General features: G+C 42.2%; 1 protein-coding gene across 1 annotated transcript in view; it reads right to left on the reverse strand.

The window, feature by feature from the left end:
• Positions 1-3,199: 3,199 nt before the first annotated feature.
• The window catches only part of LOC132575417 (enoyl-CoA delta isomerase 2-like), a 46,198-nt gene continuing 32,318 nt past the window's right edge, over positions 3,200-17,079 (reverse strand). The window contains exons 7-8 of the mRNA XM_060244180.1: positions 7,497-7,640; positions 3,200-3,427 (exon numbers count right to left, since the gene is read on the reverse strand). Coding sequence (XP_060100163.1) covers positions 3,272-3,427; positions 7,497-7,640 — 300 coding nt within the window. The 3' untranslated portion in view covers positions 3,200-3,271. The remainder of the gene's footprint in view (positions 3,428-7,496; positions 7,641-17,079) is intronic.

The raw sequence follows: 17,079 nt of genomic DNA on the forward strand, positions 1-17,079 counted from the left end.
GTTTGTACTTGGATGGGAGACTATCAAGGAAGTCCAGGGTTGCTTGCAGAGCCAGGCAATGACAATCCATCTCTGAACATCTCTTGCCTTGAAAACCCTATGGGGTTGCTGTAAGTTGGCTGTGACTTGATGGCACTCCATCCCCATGTTTCTAGTGTAAGTCTTAGATTTCCCCTGAAACTTTAAATCCATTATAAAGGCCAAAGTGTATTGCAGGTCTCCCTTCCCAAATTCATATTTTTCAACAGAGTGAATTATGCAAAGAAAGCAAATATCCATCTGCGGGGTTAACTATTTATGTAAAATAAACAAGGAGACTGAGATCTTATCCCAGCCTACTGGAGATCCCACCCAGTTTTGCTAAAGCTTTAAGGTCTCTTTTTCTGCAGGCATAAAGGTTAGGAGCTTGATTTTCTTAAGAAGAAGAAAACTACAACCCTCAAAATTCTTAATATTTTACCACATGCTATGCATAGAATTTATAGGAACAAACAGAGGAAATCATACATATTTTAGAACTGCCATTTCTTTTATTGTTATATCAAATGTTTGACTACATATTTATTACAAACTTTTTAGAATGCTAATGATAATCTAGTAAACAATATCTTGGGTTCTTTATTATTGCTTTTGGAGGTGCATAGTAAGTATAGTAGAATCGTTACAACAGGGATCCTTTGTAAACAAAGACAGTTTCCTTATTCTATATAACATCGCATTTCCACTTTAGAAATTGATTTAATTGATAAAGGGTTTCCCCTCCCCCCACTTTAGTAGATGTTTCAAGTGAATTCTGACAAGGTTAAGTTCATATACATACTAGTAGCTTTATTTGCTTAAAATATTTATAACCCATCCTTCCTTCTTATCCCCAGATGGTCATACAACAAATTTTCAAATTCTGCTAATTGGACAAGGATACATTTACTACTATATTCCCTATGCTACTTCCACTCTGGTGTAGTAAAGTTACACCAGCATAAGCAGGACTATCACAAGTTTATTTCAGCGTAAGTTCTATCTATGGTAGACAGACACCTTTGATAGTAAAAGGGGAATAAATGGGTAGAGATGGGATGGGAGGAGAATGGCCTGCTTAGTAGAATTCCTGTTCTCCTCCAGACCCTGTCTCCCATGGCACTGAGGAAAAGTGACACCAGTAGACTAGCTGTCACAACTAAACAAACACCCAGAAGAGTCCATGGGAAGCCTAAGAAAACTGCTTTTCTGCCCCCCCTCCCCCCAAGTCACATCAGAGGATTCTAGCAGAGCATCAGCAGTATGATTCTCAACACTGGAGAAGAGCTCAAATATATTGAATAGGTTGGACGTACTTCCCTGTATAAAACTATGGGCATGTAACAGTGAACTCTGGGAATCATGATGTGAAAAGGCATTTTGCACAAACTGCTTACAATGAAGTAGGAAGGATGCACAACTAACACATTCTTAGACTCCTTCTTGGTACTCTGCTTCTAGATTCTAGACACACTTAGAAGATGTCATGAGAGCCATGTTTCTGAGATTAGAGTTTTAGGACTACTTGGAGGAGGTGCGTCCACAAGTCCTTTGTAAGGACAGAACTTGAACCCCTCTCATTCCCATTTAGCTAATACAAAAATGAATCCCCAATTTTTCTAGGAATAAGGCAGGAGCTTTTTCTCCAGGCCAGTTGGAAACTCTAGGGTGGCCCTATTTTGATGCTAGGAGGACTTGAGGTGTAATGAAGTGAGGAGAGGGTGGGAGAGAGAGGATAAACAAATAGGAAAATGCTTCTTAACACAAATTTCTTTCAGGAAATTACAAACTTGAGCAGGTCAGCTTCCTTATCCTTCAAATAGACAGACAGATAGATACACACACACACACAGACACACAGAGGGGTTTTTTTGTAGCAGGAACTCCTTTGCATATTAGGCTGCACACCCCTGATGTAGCCAATCCTCCTGGAGCTTACAGTAGGCCCTGTACTAAGAACCCTGTAAACTCTTGGCTACATCAGGGGTGTGTGGCCTAATATGCTCAGTAATGCTCAGCTGCCATCAAGTTTCTGTGCTTACCAGAGCATACTCAAGCCATTTTAATTTTTTGCCTTATTAAAACATTTACAAAGTAATATTTCTCCGCATACCTGGAAAGTCTTTTGAGTATACAGAAACTCCTACTTTATCCCTCAACTACCCACTTGGCATTTAGACAGAATGATAATCTGAAGGCCTCTCATCATAATATGTATGAGCTATTTTATATCATTGGATTCATAAACCAAATTCTCTCATCTGTTGCAAGGACTCAGTGCTGCAGAGGAATCTTGACTGGCACTTCAGAGCCAATTCATACAAAAAGCGCCTAGATGAGAAATGCATTCATTTGGTGACCAGGACATCCTACCACGTACATGACACGTGCATAGGGTTGCCAAGTCCAATTAGAGAAAAATCTGGGGACTTTGGGGGCGGAGCCAGGAGACTTTGGGGGTGGAGCCAGGAGACATTGGGGGTGGAGCCAAGAACAAGGATGTGACAAGCATAATTGAACTCCAAGGGAGTTCTGGCCATCACATTTAAAGGGACAGCACACCTTTTAAAATGCCTTTCTTCCATAGGAAATAATGAAGGATAGGGGCACCATATTTTGGGGCTCATAGAATTGGACCCTCTGGTCCAATCGTTTTGAAACTTGGGGGGTATTTTGGGGAGAGGCACTAGATGCTATACTAAAAATTTGGTGCCTCTACCTCAAAAAATAGACCCCCCCCAGAGCCCCCAATACCCACGGATGAATTCCCTATTATTCCCTATGGGAATCGTTCTCCATAGGGAATAATAGAGTGCCCAGCAGACATTCCCCCCCACGCTTTCTAAAGGGGGGAGGGCCTCCAAACCAGGGAATCCCCTGCCCCCTCCCTCTCTCTCACACACAAATACTTACCAGACCTTCTTCCGGAGAACTCTTGCTGTGAAAACGAAAGCAAAAGAAAGGGAGGGGCCGTTCTCCCAAGCCCTTCCTGCCCAGCCTTAAAGGGGCATACATTTTACAAACGGCTCAGGAGCTCTATAATAACATGAAGCCTACAGGTATGTTCCCCCCCACCCCCCCCTCCGCTTCCCAATTTTTGAAGAGCGGGAGATGAGGCGGCGAACTCAGGGGTCTCCCGCCAGAGCGGGAGGTTTGGGAAGCCTACACATGCAAGAAAAGCTGAAAATTCATGCAGAGTGTAAATACAAATGTAAATTCAGTTACAGGAATGGGGAAGTATTTCTGGTCAATATCACAATTTTGACCTCTTCTGGAAGAAACTTTGAAGGCCTTTGTGGCACTCATCTGAAAAGAATTTATTCACAAGCAGCTTACTCTCTTGCAAACTGACTGCATGCAGGATTTCTTTTTCCATACTTCTCATTAAATGTTTAGAGGCAGCTAGAGACTGGGTTAAAAAGAAAAATGGAAAAATTATTCAATATTGAAGGCCAACCCTCTTATTGTTGCAAAAGAATGATTAAAACCAAAATAGCAAACAAACATTAGATTCCAGAAAAACAATATGGTGTCCAGGTTCAGAATGGTGTCTCTATCTCATGGCATGGTGAAGAAAGTGGGGAATCTCTAAATCAAAATTAAATCTCTACAATCAAAAAGACATGATCAGCTGCAAATGTCACCAGCAGATTTTCTGCACAAGCCCAGCTGGTGAATGTGAGCTATATGGTAGTTTATGAACATTTTTTTCCCCACTTTCAAAATTGATCCATTAGTTCAGATGACACCAACATGGTGCTTGCAGGCATCATGGCACCCAGCAACACTTTTACTGGTGCCTGCCAAATATTTTTAGAAAGTGGGTGAGGACAGGTTGGGGTTTTGCCCAGCAACATTTCTGACTGGCCACTGGTGGCATGATTGGCTGAACTGATTTCTTTTTAATTATTGCTTTCTCAGCAGCTGCCACCACAGCACAAGAATCTTAACTGTGTGACTGAAGATAAACTGTGACGACCATTTTGTGGTTGGCTCTCCCTCCTCTGACAGCCATTTTGTAGTTGTGCTTGTCACACTGTATCAGATTCCCAAAGGTAACCACAGGTTTAAAAATGTTGGGAACTTTTGCACTAGTTTTTGTCTGTCATAAGCCTATTTATGGTATTTTTAGGCATTACTAGTATAATATATTCTATAGAGTGAGGGAGAGAAGAACTAGAAGTATAAAATTCCTCAAGCTTAAGCTGGGAGAGAGACCTGTGAAGTCCCATCTACTTCATTTTGCTCTCACCAGCACAATGTCTCTAATCTCAGGCTTTCAATAACAGCAGGAAAGCAGGGGTTTTTTTGTAGCAGGAACTCCTTTGCATTTTAGGCCACATCCCCCAATGTATCCAATCCTCCAAGAGCTTACAGCAGGCCCTGGAATAAGAACCCTATAAGCTCTTGGAGGACTGGCTACATTAGGGGGTATGGCCTAAAATGCAAAGGAGTTCCTGCTACAAAAAAAGGCCTGGGCCTCCAGGGATCTCTAATTACTCATTTGAAAGTTTTTTTAAAAAACAAACAAACAAACCCTGAAGAGATAGTACATCAAGACAGCAATCACTAGGTTTTTCTGATAAGTGAAAAGTTAAAGTGAGTGATTACAGACAGGCTTTCTGTCTAGGGTTGCCAAGTCCAATGAAAGAAAAATCTGGGGACTTTGGGGGTGGAGCCAGGAGACTTTGGGGGTGGAGCCAGGAGACATTGGGGGTGGATCCAAGAACAAGGATGTGACAAGCATAATTGAACTCCAAGGGAGTTCTTGCCATCACATTTAAAGAGACAGCACACCTTTTAAAATGCCTTTCTTCCATAGGAAATAATTAAGGATAGGGGCACCATATTTTGGGGCTCATAGAATTGGACCCTCTGGTCCAATCGTTTTGAAACTTGGGGGGTATTTTGGGGAGAGGCACTAGATGCTGTACTAAAAATTTGGTGCCTCTACCTCAAAAAATAGCCCCCCCAGAGCCCCCAATACCCACGGATCAATTTCCTATTATTCCCTATGGGAATCGTTCTCCATAGGGAATAATAGAGTGCCTAGTAGACATTTCCCTCCCCCCCACGCTTTCTAAAGGGGGGGAGGGCCTCCAAACTAGGGAATCCCCTGCCCCCTCCCTCTCACACACACACACACTTACCAGATCTTCCTCCAGACAACTCTACTTCCTATGAAAACGAAAGCAAAGAAAGGGAGGGGCCGTTCTCAGAAGCCCTTTCTGCTTCCTGCCCAGCCTTAAAGGGGCAGACATTTTGCAAACGGCTCAGGAGCTCTACAACATGAAGCCTAAAGGTATGTTCTCCCCCCCTCCACCCCCCACCCCCGCTTCCAGAGTTTTGAAGAGCGGGAGATGAGGCTGCGAACCCAGAAGTCTCCCGCCAGAGCGGGAGGTTTGGGAAGCCTATTTCTGTCCCATTAAGCATGGTGAAATTCTTCCATTCCTAGGCTTGCCAATCCCCAGGTCACAGTGGGGGTTCTACCTTTCCCAGGCTCCTTCCCACCCCCAGTCAGCTGGCCAGCAGGGGGGGGGAGCCCCTCCCCCACAGCCCCTATGTGACTTTCCACCTTCGGAGGCTTCAGTCTCTGATTGGAAAGGCTTCCTTTTGGGATGGTATGTCTGTGTTACTTTGAAGTTGGCAGCAACTCATGAGTAGAGATGCCAATCTGTCGCTTCAGAGTTGCCAGAAACCGGGGCGGGGGGGGGGAATGTCTGCTGAGCACTTCATTATTCCCTATGTGGAGATTGATTCTGATAGGGAATAATGGGGAATTGATCTGGAGGTATCAGGGGCTCTGCAGGGGCTGTTTTTTGAAGTAGAGGCACCAAATTTTCAGTATAGCATCTAGTGCCTCTCCCCACTATTAGCTTTTCTAATAGTGTGCACCTTTTCCCTTCTGTAAAAAGAAATTTTATTTATTTATTGAACTTTAAATTAGCCTGGACCAAGCTTTTATAGTTGGCTTGTTTTTAATCTTTCTGTTCTACCACTCAAAAGGGAAGGTTCCCTCCCTAAGTTTTGTAGGATATTCCCTTGAAAGAACCCACAATATTGATTTAAAAATATTTTTCTCTTTTACCTCCACCAACCCCCAGATATCCTGACATGGATAGGACAATTTTCCCTCCAAACCACTGGCAACCCTATTTTGGAATAAGAACATAAGAACATAAGAGAAGCCATGTTGGATCAGGCCAACGGCCCATCAAGTCCAACGCTCTGTGTCACACAGTGGCAAAAAATTTTATATACACACATACACTGTGGCTAATAGCCACTGATGGACCTGTGCTCCATATTTTTATCTAAACCCCTCTTGAAGGTGGCTATACTTGTGGCTGCCACCACCTCCTGTGGCAGTGAATTCCACATGTTAATCACCCTTTGGGTGAAGAAGTACTTCCTTTTATCCGTTTTAACCTTTCTGCTCAGCAATTTCATCGAATGCCCACGAGTTCTTGTATTGTGAGAAAGGGAGAAAAGTACTTCTTTCTCTACTTTCTCCATCCCATGCATTATCTTGTAAAACTCTATCATGTCACCCCGTAGTCGACGTTTCTCCAAGCTAAAGAGTCCCAAGCGTTTCAACCTTTCTTCATAGGGAAAGTGCTCCAGCCCTTTAATCATTCTAGTTGCCCTTCTCTGGAATGCTTCTGTTCAAGTGGGGTTGCCAGGTCTGTGTTGGAAAATACCTGGAGACTTTGGGGATGGAGCCGAGACGGGGTGGGGTTTGGGGAGGGGCCTCAGCATGGTACAATGCCATAGAGCCCACCCCTCAAAGCAGCCATTTTCTCCAGGGGTAATATAAAGAAATCATCAGAAACAATGTAACTTTCACATAACAGTGTACAAATATATTTAGTGCAAACTGAATTGAACAAAAAGAACAACACTGAGTATACAATATAAATAATGTCCCCACAAAGTCTTTCCACAGCCTGAAAGTCAGCTTCTTTTAATAGACACAGGGGTGGCCAAAATCCTTTGAACTCAGCGTTCGATTCCAAATGGCATGGAGAAAGTAAGGAGGAACCGCTTATTGCAGGACTCCTCGCGATTTCGATAGAATATACTTCATCAGCCTCCTCTTGATGTTATGTGGAGCCTTAACTAATGTTCTTTACACATGGATTAACGCATGCTCTTCTACAGGTGCTGCCAGCTCTCCAGGGGAGCTGTAATCTGCCAGCTGGGGATCAGTTGTAAAAGCAGATCTCCAGGCACCATCTGGAGGCTCGCAACCCTATGTTCAAGGCATTTTTTTACACATAAGATTTAAACCAAATTCATACATGTCACTGACACTTTGCCCTTCTGTTGCTGCTTACTTGTGAAAGTATGTAAGAGCATCTCATATTTTCACTAGGCAATGGTGACTGAAGAAGTGCACACGTCTCTGTTAATATATGCCTAGCGGTAATTATTAATGATGTGTGTGAAGTATTCCACCATGGATAGTTATTACATACATTTTTAGGAAGATCTGCATAGGCTTTCAACCTTGGCCAGACTTCTTCCAGAAAAGTACTGTCAGCAAAAACTTCAGTCACAAGTCCCTTGGTGCATGCTTCATCTGCTGTAATTTTCTTGTTGAAAAGAAGCATCTCATTTGCCTAAATAGAACAGAGTAAAAATGAAGATTCAGTAACAAAAAAGGGAAGGAAGGAAGGAAGGAAGTCTTTGTGGCATCTTGATGCTTATCAGATTTATTGCAGCAAAAGATCTGATGGGCTAGAGAGACGCTTGAAGTGAATTCTCAGTCAGCAGATATCTGTCAGATTATTTACTGACTGAGATCTCACTTCAGTCATTTGATGAAATGCATTCTAGTTTATGAAAGTTTATGTGTCAATAAATTTGTTAGCCTTTGGAAAAGGAAGGTCCCCTGTGCAAGCACCAGTCGTTTCCGACTCTGGGATGACGTTGCTTTCACAACGTTTTCACAGCAGACTTTTTATGGGGTGGCTTGCCATTGCCTTCCCCAGTCATCTATACTTCCCCCCCAGCAAGCTGGGTACTCATTTTACTGACCTCGGAAGGATGGAAGGCTGAGTCAACCTGGAGTTGGCTACCTGAAAACCCAGCTTCTGCCGGGGATCAAACTCAGGTCGTGAGCAGAGCTTAGGGCTGCAGTACTGCAGCTTTAACACTCTGTGCCACGGGGCACTAAATCTCTTTTTGTTATCGACAGGGCTTTCTTTGTTTTTGGGGTTTTTTTTAAAAAAAAAGCCCAGCAGGAACTCATTTGCATATTAGGCCACACACCCTGATGTCACCATTGATCCATATAGGGCTTTTTCTATAAAAAAGCAGCAGGAATGTATTTGCATATTAGGCCACACTCCCTGACACCAAGCCAGCCAGAACTGCGTTCCTGTGCGTTCCTGCTCCAAAAAAGCCCTGGTTATCGGTGTGTGTAATTTTGCCAAAATAGAACCTGTAATGCCCATAACTGGGCAAAATGCACGGACAGCCTGAGACAGAACTGCTGTTCCACTTTAAAATGACATAGGATTTCACAGAGGTCGTCTTACAGTCACTTGAAGTGTCTTGCAACACACACTGAACTGTGACATCTAACTTCTCATGTAAGTTTCACATGTAAAGTTTGCCATCCTTTAAAGGAAATAATCTTGGATAAAACAATTAGGAATTCCTTTTCCTGATTCCTGGAGGGCAGGGCTGCTGAGAACCCCATGACTCTGATCTAAAATAAATATCATTGGGGTGAGGGAGGGGGGGGGGAGAATCACTTGGATTTCTGTTACTGTGACTAGAGTAAATCATGATGGGGAGCAGTGTTAGTCTGTAGCAGTAGAAAAAAGCAAGTGTCCAGTAGCACCTTATAGACTAACAAAATTTGTGGCTTTCATGAGTCACTGCTCACTTCTTCAGATACAGCTAGAAAATTTTGTAAGGGCCAGTGTGGTGTAGAAGTTAAGAGCGACAGACTCTAATTTGGAGAACTGGGTTCGATTCTACTCTCTTCCACATGAAGCAAGCTGGGTGACCTGGAGTCAGTCACAGCTCTTCAGAGCTCTCTCAGCCCCAAAAATAAATCTAGCTTGCCATCTAGTGGTGCATAATGCTAAAAGAGTTAGAACTTAAGACTGTCAGACAATCTTAGGGTCTACTGGCTATACCACACACACATAATAATTTTAATTATAACTGCTGTAAGAGTAATGCCAAAGGGAGATTAGAAAGAGAGACTGCTGAATTGCAACTGATAATGAAGCTCAAGACAATGCATCCAGCTGGACTTAAGGGAGGCCTAGGCTTTCTGTCTTGTTCTCCACACCTACTACCCCTCTGCATATCACACCTAATTCAATCACACCCGCTATTGTCATTTGTTTGCTAATGTCATTTGGCATCAGTAATCACCTCACTTTCCAATAATTACGACAACATACTCACATTCTAGCTGTATCTGAAGTGAGCAGTGACTCACAAAAGCTCATACTTTTGGAGAGCCAGTTTGGTGTAGTGGTTAAGTCTGCGGACTCTTATCTGGGAGAACTGGGTTTGATTCCCCACTCCTCCACTTGCACCTGCTAGCATGGCCTTGGGTCAGCCATAGCTCTGGCAGAGGTTGTCCTTGAAAGGGCAGCTGCTGTGAGAGCCCTCTCCAGCCCCACCCACCTCACAGGGTGTCTGTTGTGGGGGAGGAAGGTAAAGGAGATTGTGAGCTGCTCTGAGACTCTTCGGAGTGGAGGGCGGGATATCAATCCAATATCTTATCTCTTATACTCTGCCACAAATTTTGTTAGTGTTTAAGGTGCTGCTGGACTCTTGCTCTTTTCTACTGTGAACAGAATAATGATTAAATGTTAAAGGGGGCAGGGTTATTAAATAATTAATTTTATTTCACATCATTCAGTAGATTATTCTATATTGCTATAGCTTACATATTTATGTAAGCATTCATAACTGTTTTTAAAAAGCAGTGGCAGCTTTCCTCCCCACTTTTCAGTCTGACTGTTTCTGACAAAAATCTCCTCCTCTTCTATTTGTTAAAGATTCTGAAAAATCCCCTGTTCTCTCTGTATCATCTCCAAGGATTTCTGCATCATCTGCTTGCTTTGCATAGCCTGTGCCACTCAGTATTTCTCTCTCTATGCCTCTCTCTGATAGAATAAATATAAGATTCATTAATTCAACGAAGAAGGAGATATAAAGAAGCCCCCACCCTTCCCCAGTTTTTGGCAGTTGAAGCTCTGTGTGTTTTTTTCTCTGCTACTGGCTTCCTGCCTCCCTCGATGTGGCTTTGTGGTTAGGCCATTTCCTACTGCAGCTTAGTATTGGACCCACTCCCCCTCCCTCACTGTTTTCCTATACGTTTTCCTCTTCAGCCTGCAAAAGTAAAATGCTTCTTTCTCTTTTTATATGCTAACAAGATAATATTCAGCATAAATAGTGAGTAGAGTGCACAACAAAGAATTAATCAACCACTAGGGCAAAATTGGTTTTAGAACTGTATACTCAGTTGAGTCATGCGCACTGTTACTGCATAGATAAGAGGTGTCAGAACTGGAAACATCAACGGGCACCTGCAGATGTTTGTGAGTGGTTAAAGTTCACAAATATGGAGTTGGTTGTGCTAACTGAATACCATTCTAGCTAAGCATATAGATAAAGTTACAAGTTCTGACAAGAGGAAATGTTGCTGGGCGGAGATATTTGTAACTTTTTACCTTATATGGCCAAAGCCCTGAGCCAACGGCCAGTCAAGGTAGATTGTGAGCTCCAATGGCAAACAGCCACAGAGCTAGATAGGAAGTAAGTGACGTCGGGGATGTCTTATAAGGCAAGGGGCTTGGCTGATTCAGGTAGAGAGGCAGCCTTGATTTCTATGTCTCTCTCCTTCTGCAGAAGTGAAAATAAAGTGGTTTCCTCTGAACAACAAAGCCTCCTGCCTGGTAATTGGTATCTGGGAAGAAGGGGCATTGCCCCCAAAAACCGGTTGACATCTCTGTGGCCTTGTATCTAATTTTGTTATTTTATATTTACACACACATATACTTCTACCAATATAGGATGCACTTCTAGTTCTAACTTCTAATCTCAGATGTCACTTGTGCTTTAACTAAGTCTAAAACAACAGGTATTTTAAAACCACAAATAGAAATTATAATAACATATTTAAGGTAGAGTTTTGTTTCCTTTTATTTATATTGAAACAAAGGCATTTACTCCACATTTATAACTTCTAAAATTGGTCAGTACAGATTACAACACATGTAAAGAGTGTGTGGAGCAACTCAGATTCTTGGGAAATATTGACATGTCCCCTCTATTCACAATATAAACAGAGAACTTCTGTTCTACTATTAAGTATGTTTTAATTCCTCAGCCAAAGTAGAGATGAGAAGGAATGAGCATGGAAAGGTGAGGGGCGGGGGAGAAGACAAACCCAGAAAAATTAAATAGTGAAGGATGGAGAGAAACAAAGGCATACCAGTGTTAGAATAAATGGATAATGTTCATTCATTCAATGTAAGGAGAAGAAGGTATAAAAATCAGGAGGCCCTCACCTTTCCCCAACTTTTAGCAGTTAAAACTTCTGTATGCTAGCTTTCTGACATGGTTGTGCCATTTCTTGCTGCAGTCTCTCAGCAACCCTCTAGTTTAAGGCTCAGAGTTAATCCCCCCTCCCTTCTGTACAACATTGTTTCTTTAGTCAACAGCAGCTAACATTTTTTCTCTGGTAAAGTTCTTCTGAGCAAACTGCATTTAGCATGAAGAAAATGGTAGTGTAAATTGCTGAGGTAAAAGTTCTAGAATATGTACTAAGTTAAAGGGACATGCGCATAAATTCTGTTGCTGGGTAAAGAAGGGAAGTTGTTGCTGGGAAGAACATGTTGTAACTTTTAAGACTTGCCTTATATGTCTAAGGCCCTTGACCAACGGCCGGCTTAGCTTAGATTGTGAGTTCTGACTAATGGCAGACTGCCACAGAGCAAGACAGGGAAAAATGACGTCGGGAATCTTATAAAAGGCAAGGGGCTTGGCCAAATAGGTAGAGAGGGCATTTTGTTTGGCCTGCCCCTCTCTCCGTTATCTGCAGAAGCGTAAATAAAGCTGTTTTCTCTGAACAAGAAGGTCTCCAGCCTGGTCATTGTTATTTGGACAGGAGCATAGCTCCTAAAACCGGTCATAGCTCCTAAAACCGGTTAACACCAGGTTGGTTGACCGACTTAGCAACATGACATGATAGGCAAATTCAAGTTGGTAGCCATGTTAGTTTGAAGCAGCAGAACAAAGTTGGAGTCCAGTAGCACCTTTAAGACTAACAACCTTTTTATTCTGGAAAGCGATAGGGAAATGTTTGCTTCAGCCTCATAGTTTAAAAAGTTTGCAGCCATGGAGGGAGGTCTTAAAAAAAACTTAAAATATTGATGCTTAAACATGGCAGCAAACAGTACCAAAAGAGAAACTCAGAACATCCCTTTGCTCTGCTTTGCCTGTGCCCCTAGTGTCTGTACCGCAGAACTGCACCACAAGTAAAATAAACTGAACTGCATTCACTTAATGTAGAATGATTCCAGCTTCTCTGGGCCCTCAAACTGACTTGGACCCAGGAATTTTGTACCCCGAATTTTGTACTCCTGGAGGTAAGTCTGCTCCTTAATTAAGAGACACCCCCAAACCTCCCTGTCAGCTGCAGTGATCCTGTTAGTGATAGTCAGGGGAGACTAGCACAAATAGAAAAAATACGTTGACTCTTGAAAAACATACAAGTGGTGTCATCAAAAAGGAAGTATGGGCTGAACAGCCAGAGCTGCCCAGGGCAATCAAGGCCCATTCATGCCCGTCTTTTTTTCCTTCCAAAGACAAGGGGAGGGCAGTTTTTGTAGGCAAAAGTAAGCAGGGATGGAAGGATTAAACCTCCTTTCTCCTAAATGTGTTGCATCTATCCAAATTGGGCTGCATGTAACTTCAGTTTAGCTTTAGGAAACAAATATTTTGATGTCTCATCTAGTATAACTCTGAGATAGAGAATTATATGAAAAGCTAATATGAAAAGCTCTTGAAGATCTAGATCTAGTTTCACAACATGGTTTCGAAGAAATGGGACATTTACCAGACCAAAACAATTTAAAAAGGCAATTATCTGTGTATAAAATGTACCTTAGCCACTAGCGTTATATTACTGCTTCTCATCTGCAATTACTGCGGGCAGGTATGATCGTAGAAGAAACCATAAATCTGTCATTTGGGACAGTGTCAGATATCCTGGGAAGAGTAATCTCCTTATAATCACATGCATCTTTTTTATTGATTTAATTGGTGTACTTACATGTGGGGGAGAGACTCATACGGTGGAATCCCATCCTACCCACTTGCTCACCAGGCCAACCAATCACTTGGCCAGCCTACTCACCCACATTGTGACTGACTCTGCCCACCTGGATGACACAGCTGCAGCTCCCTCCACCACTTGATTGGTTCATGCAGCAGAAGCTACTCCTCATCCACTCACCTGCAATGCCAGCAGGTGGGGCAGAGGCCCTCACAACTGGTGTGGCAGGTGAGCAGGAGTCACTAGTGGCTGGCTTGCTGATGCCGTAAAAGGCAAACGGGAGAGGGGGGAGCAGTGGCTCCCACTTCATCACAACTGTTCCTCCCCTTCTCCAAAACTATAGCTGCAGACTATTGCCATATTATTACAAGATCTCAAGTGTATAACAAAACTTTTTATTTTTATGCTGGATTTTTCTACAAACCCAGGGGGTTCCCCAGTTCTGTCGACAAATATCTAATGTGTGTACCTGACCTCATTCTCTAGCTTTTTCCAAATATATGGGGGTCAGATTTACAATTAAACTGTGAGGTGATTCATAATGATGTTGGGGAAACTGAGGGGATGAGGAAAATGGCAATTAATCAGTGCCTCAATTACTTATATGAGGTTATTAAAATATATTTACCTGCAAATCATTCCCTTCTCCTGTGGGAAATATAGGTTTTTGTTTGATTGATTATTAAAAGATTTTTACCCAGCCTTTCCTCATGGTTCAAGTTGACTTACAAGGATACTTTAAGAACATTTCCAATTAAAATAAACAAACAAAACCTCCCCCCAATCTCTTTTATAGGTTGTTACAGCTGGAATAGCAGAGTTAGTTGCATAGCAACCAATTGTGGCTATCTCATAGTATTTGGCTTATAAAGGAAATAAATGGAGACAAGCGGCAGGACCAAAATAAAAAGAGAGGACCCTCCCATTAAACTGTATTTCTATGAACAATCCTAGAACTGATCACATGAACGGAAGCATGTATAGGGTTGCCACCCCACCCCATACTGGGTGTGTGTGTGTGAAGTTGCCAGATCCAGGTTAGGAAACAGCATATATATATATATATATATATATATATATATATATATATATATATATATAAAAACTTTTACAAACAAGTTCAGTATAAATTTGTTATTGCTGTCTGGCCTTTACATATGTCAAAACATCTTCGTTAAGTTGTATGCTGTTGGTTAAGGCAACAGCTGTAAAAGCAGTACTAGACAGAAGAAGTTCTATGGTAACTTGCTGTTCACCTGAGTAGAGGCATCTGTCTATATATATATATGAACTGTTAACTTCCATTTCAATGTATCTGAGGAAGTGTGCATGCACATGAAAGCTCATATCTTGAATAAAACTTTGTTGGTGTTAAAGGTGTCACTGGACTCAGACTATGTTTTGTGGTTTGGCATGACTGCTTTTCCTTTTTAAAACATGTTTGGGAACTCCTGATGTACAACTCCCAACCTCTATGTCTTTTGGGCACTTAGAGGAAAGGCCAAAAACCTGTTCTTTTGAGGGACCTTTAGTTAGGCCTCGATGGAAACAGGACTGTACAATATATATATACACCATAGCACATAAATAACTAGCTAAGTAATACATCATTAAAACCCCTTATTTCAAGTTGCATCTGTTGTGCTCTAATGCCACAGGAACAGTAGCCCTGTATGGATTTATCACAGCTCTTCTGTTTGCCTTGGCTTACCTACTCTGATGTTACACAAAAGATAACCAGCACTGACTGATGCATTTTACTTGTGACAGAATTCGATTTATGAGGTCCATAAGCAACCTATGTGAAGCTGAACCCTTTTTTTTTAAACTTAAGAATGCTTTATTGAGTTAAGAAGTGCGATACAGATATAACAAACGAAAACCATGAGTATGCATCAAATATCAAAACATAACACCATGAAACATTACAGAGTGCAGTTACGAAAGTAATTGACAGGACATCAATATACTGTGGTATGAGGCATTGGGGATTCTATTATCAGCATAAACTTTATCAATGAAAGGTCGCCATTTTTCTATAAAATTTGAGGAAGCAATTTGTTGGGAACGATGAGGGCCTAAGTCATAAGTGAGCTTATCCAGTGCAAAATAATCCCACAATTTTAACCACCAAGTTTGTCATGAGGGGGGAGAGTGTTGTTTCCAAACTAGAGCTATTGCAAATTTAGCAGCCACAAACATGAGTGAGATCAATTCCTCTGCAGATTCGGGGATATTTGAGTTATCTAGAAGATTTAAAAGGGCAAATTTGGGCGTAAATGGAGGAGAGTATGATGTGAGTTCTTGTACTTCTTGATAGATTTGTCTCCAAAAGCTATTTATGATTGGGCAGTGCCACTAGGAGTGGAGAAAAGTGCCCCTCTGTCCACAGTTCTTGAAACAGAGGGGTGAGATGGAAGACAAGTGCGCTAGCTGCACTGGGGTACGGTACCATCGTGTAAGGACTTTAAGGGCTTGAAGTTGGACATTCATTGCTTTTGTTTTATATATGGAAGAACCCCAGATGGCTCGCCATTGCTCCTCAGTTAGTTCCATCTGCAAATCTCGAGCCCAGGCACCTTGATAGGAGTGCGGCTTTGCATTAAGGGGGCTGAGTAGCAATTTATATATTTTTGATATCAGTCCTTTGATCGGGATTGAATCACCAAATAGGATCTTTTCAAAGCCAGCAAGGTGGACGCGCAGAGGGGGACTGAAGGAATGTGTATCTAATAAATGTTTAAGTTGAAGGTATTCGAACCAGGGTAGTCGAAGGTCAGAGTCAGCCTCCAGAGTCACTTTATCTTTCAGTACCCCCTTAAGAAGAACATCAGCAAATCGGGTCAGTCCTAGACGTTTCCATTGCATAAACGAGTCTTTACTCAGCGCCGGAGCAAACCAGGGCTGTCTAACAAAAGTGGTTAAGGAAGAGGTCGGGGGAGCTAACTTATTACGGTGTTTACACCAAACCTGCAGCATGGAAGCCAAAAAAGGGTTCGAAGAAGAAGTTTTGACGCGCTTAGACACACACCAGAGTTCCTCCTGGAAAGAGGGGGCCCTGAGATAAAAATCCTCAATCGACTTCCAGTCCACCACGTAGGAGGACCTATAATATTTCACCAAATTAGTGAGGATAATAGCATCATGGTAGTTTGAAATATCTGGGACAGCTAATCCACCCAGCGAAATAGGCCGTCTACGTGAGGCAAAGTTGAGCCTTGGCTTCCGATGCTGCCACACAAATTCATTTATTTGGGATTGCCATTTATGCAGCAGAGAGGCTGGAACACACAGAGGGACCGCCCGTAAATAGAACACAATCTTAGGTAGAATTAATGATTTAATTAGATAGATACGCTCCAAAAGGGTGAACATTTTTTCCCCCGAGTGGGATAGGAGAGAATTGATAGATTTGGAAATTTCTGTCTGGTTAACGGTTGGGAGAGTAATGAAGTCTAACGGGATGTGAACACCAAGGTGTTTCCAAGATTTTCTAACCCATTTGTATCGGTAGTGCTTGCTGATAAAAGAAATAGAGGTAGAAGATAGGGTAATGGGGTGCAAGAGAGATTTATCAAAGTTTATGGTGAGGCCTGAGGCGATAGCGAAGTCTGAAAGATGAGAGTGAGTTGCTGGAAGTGACGAGGAAGGGTTGGTAAGATACAAGGTTATATCATCTGCGAAGAGACTAACTTTAAAAGCTTTGGTCCCCACGAGAATACCATGGATGCGAGCATCGCTCCTGA

Source organism: Heteronotia binoei, chromosome 7 (assembly GCF_032191835.1).
Source record: "Heteronotia binoei isolate CCM8104 ecotype False Entrance Well chromosome 7, APGP_CSIRO_Hbin_v1, whole genome shotgun sequence".
NCBI classification, from domain to species: Eukaryota; Metazoa; Chordata; class Lepidosauria; order Squamata; family Gekkonidae; genus Heteronotia; species Heteronotia binoei.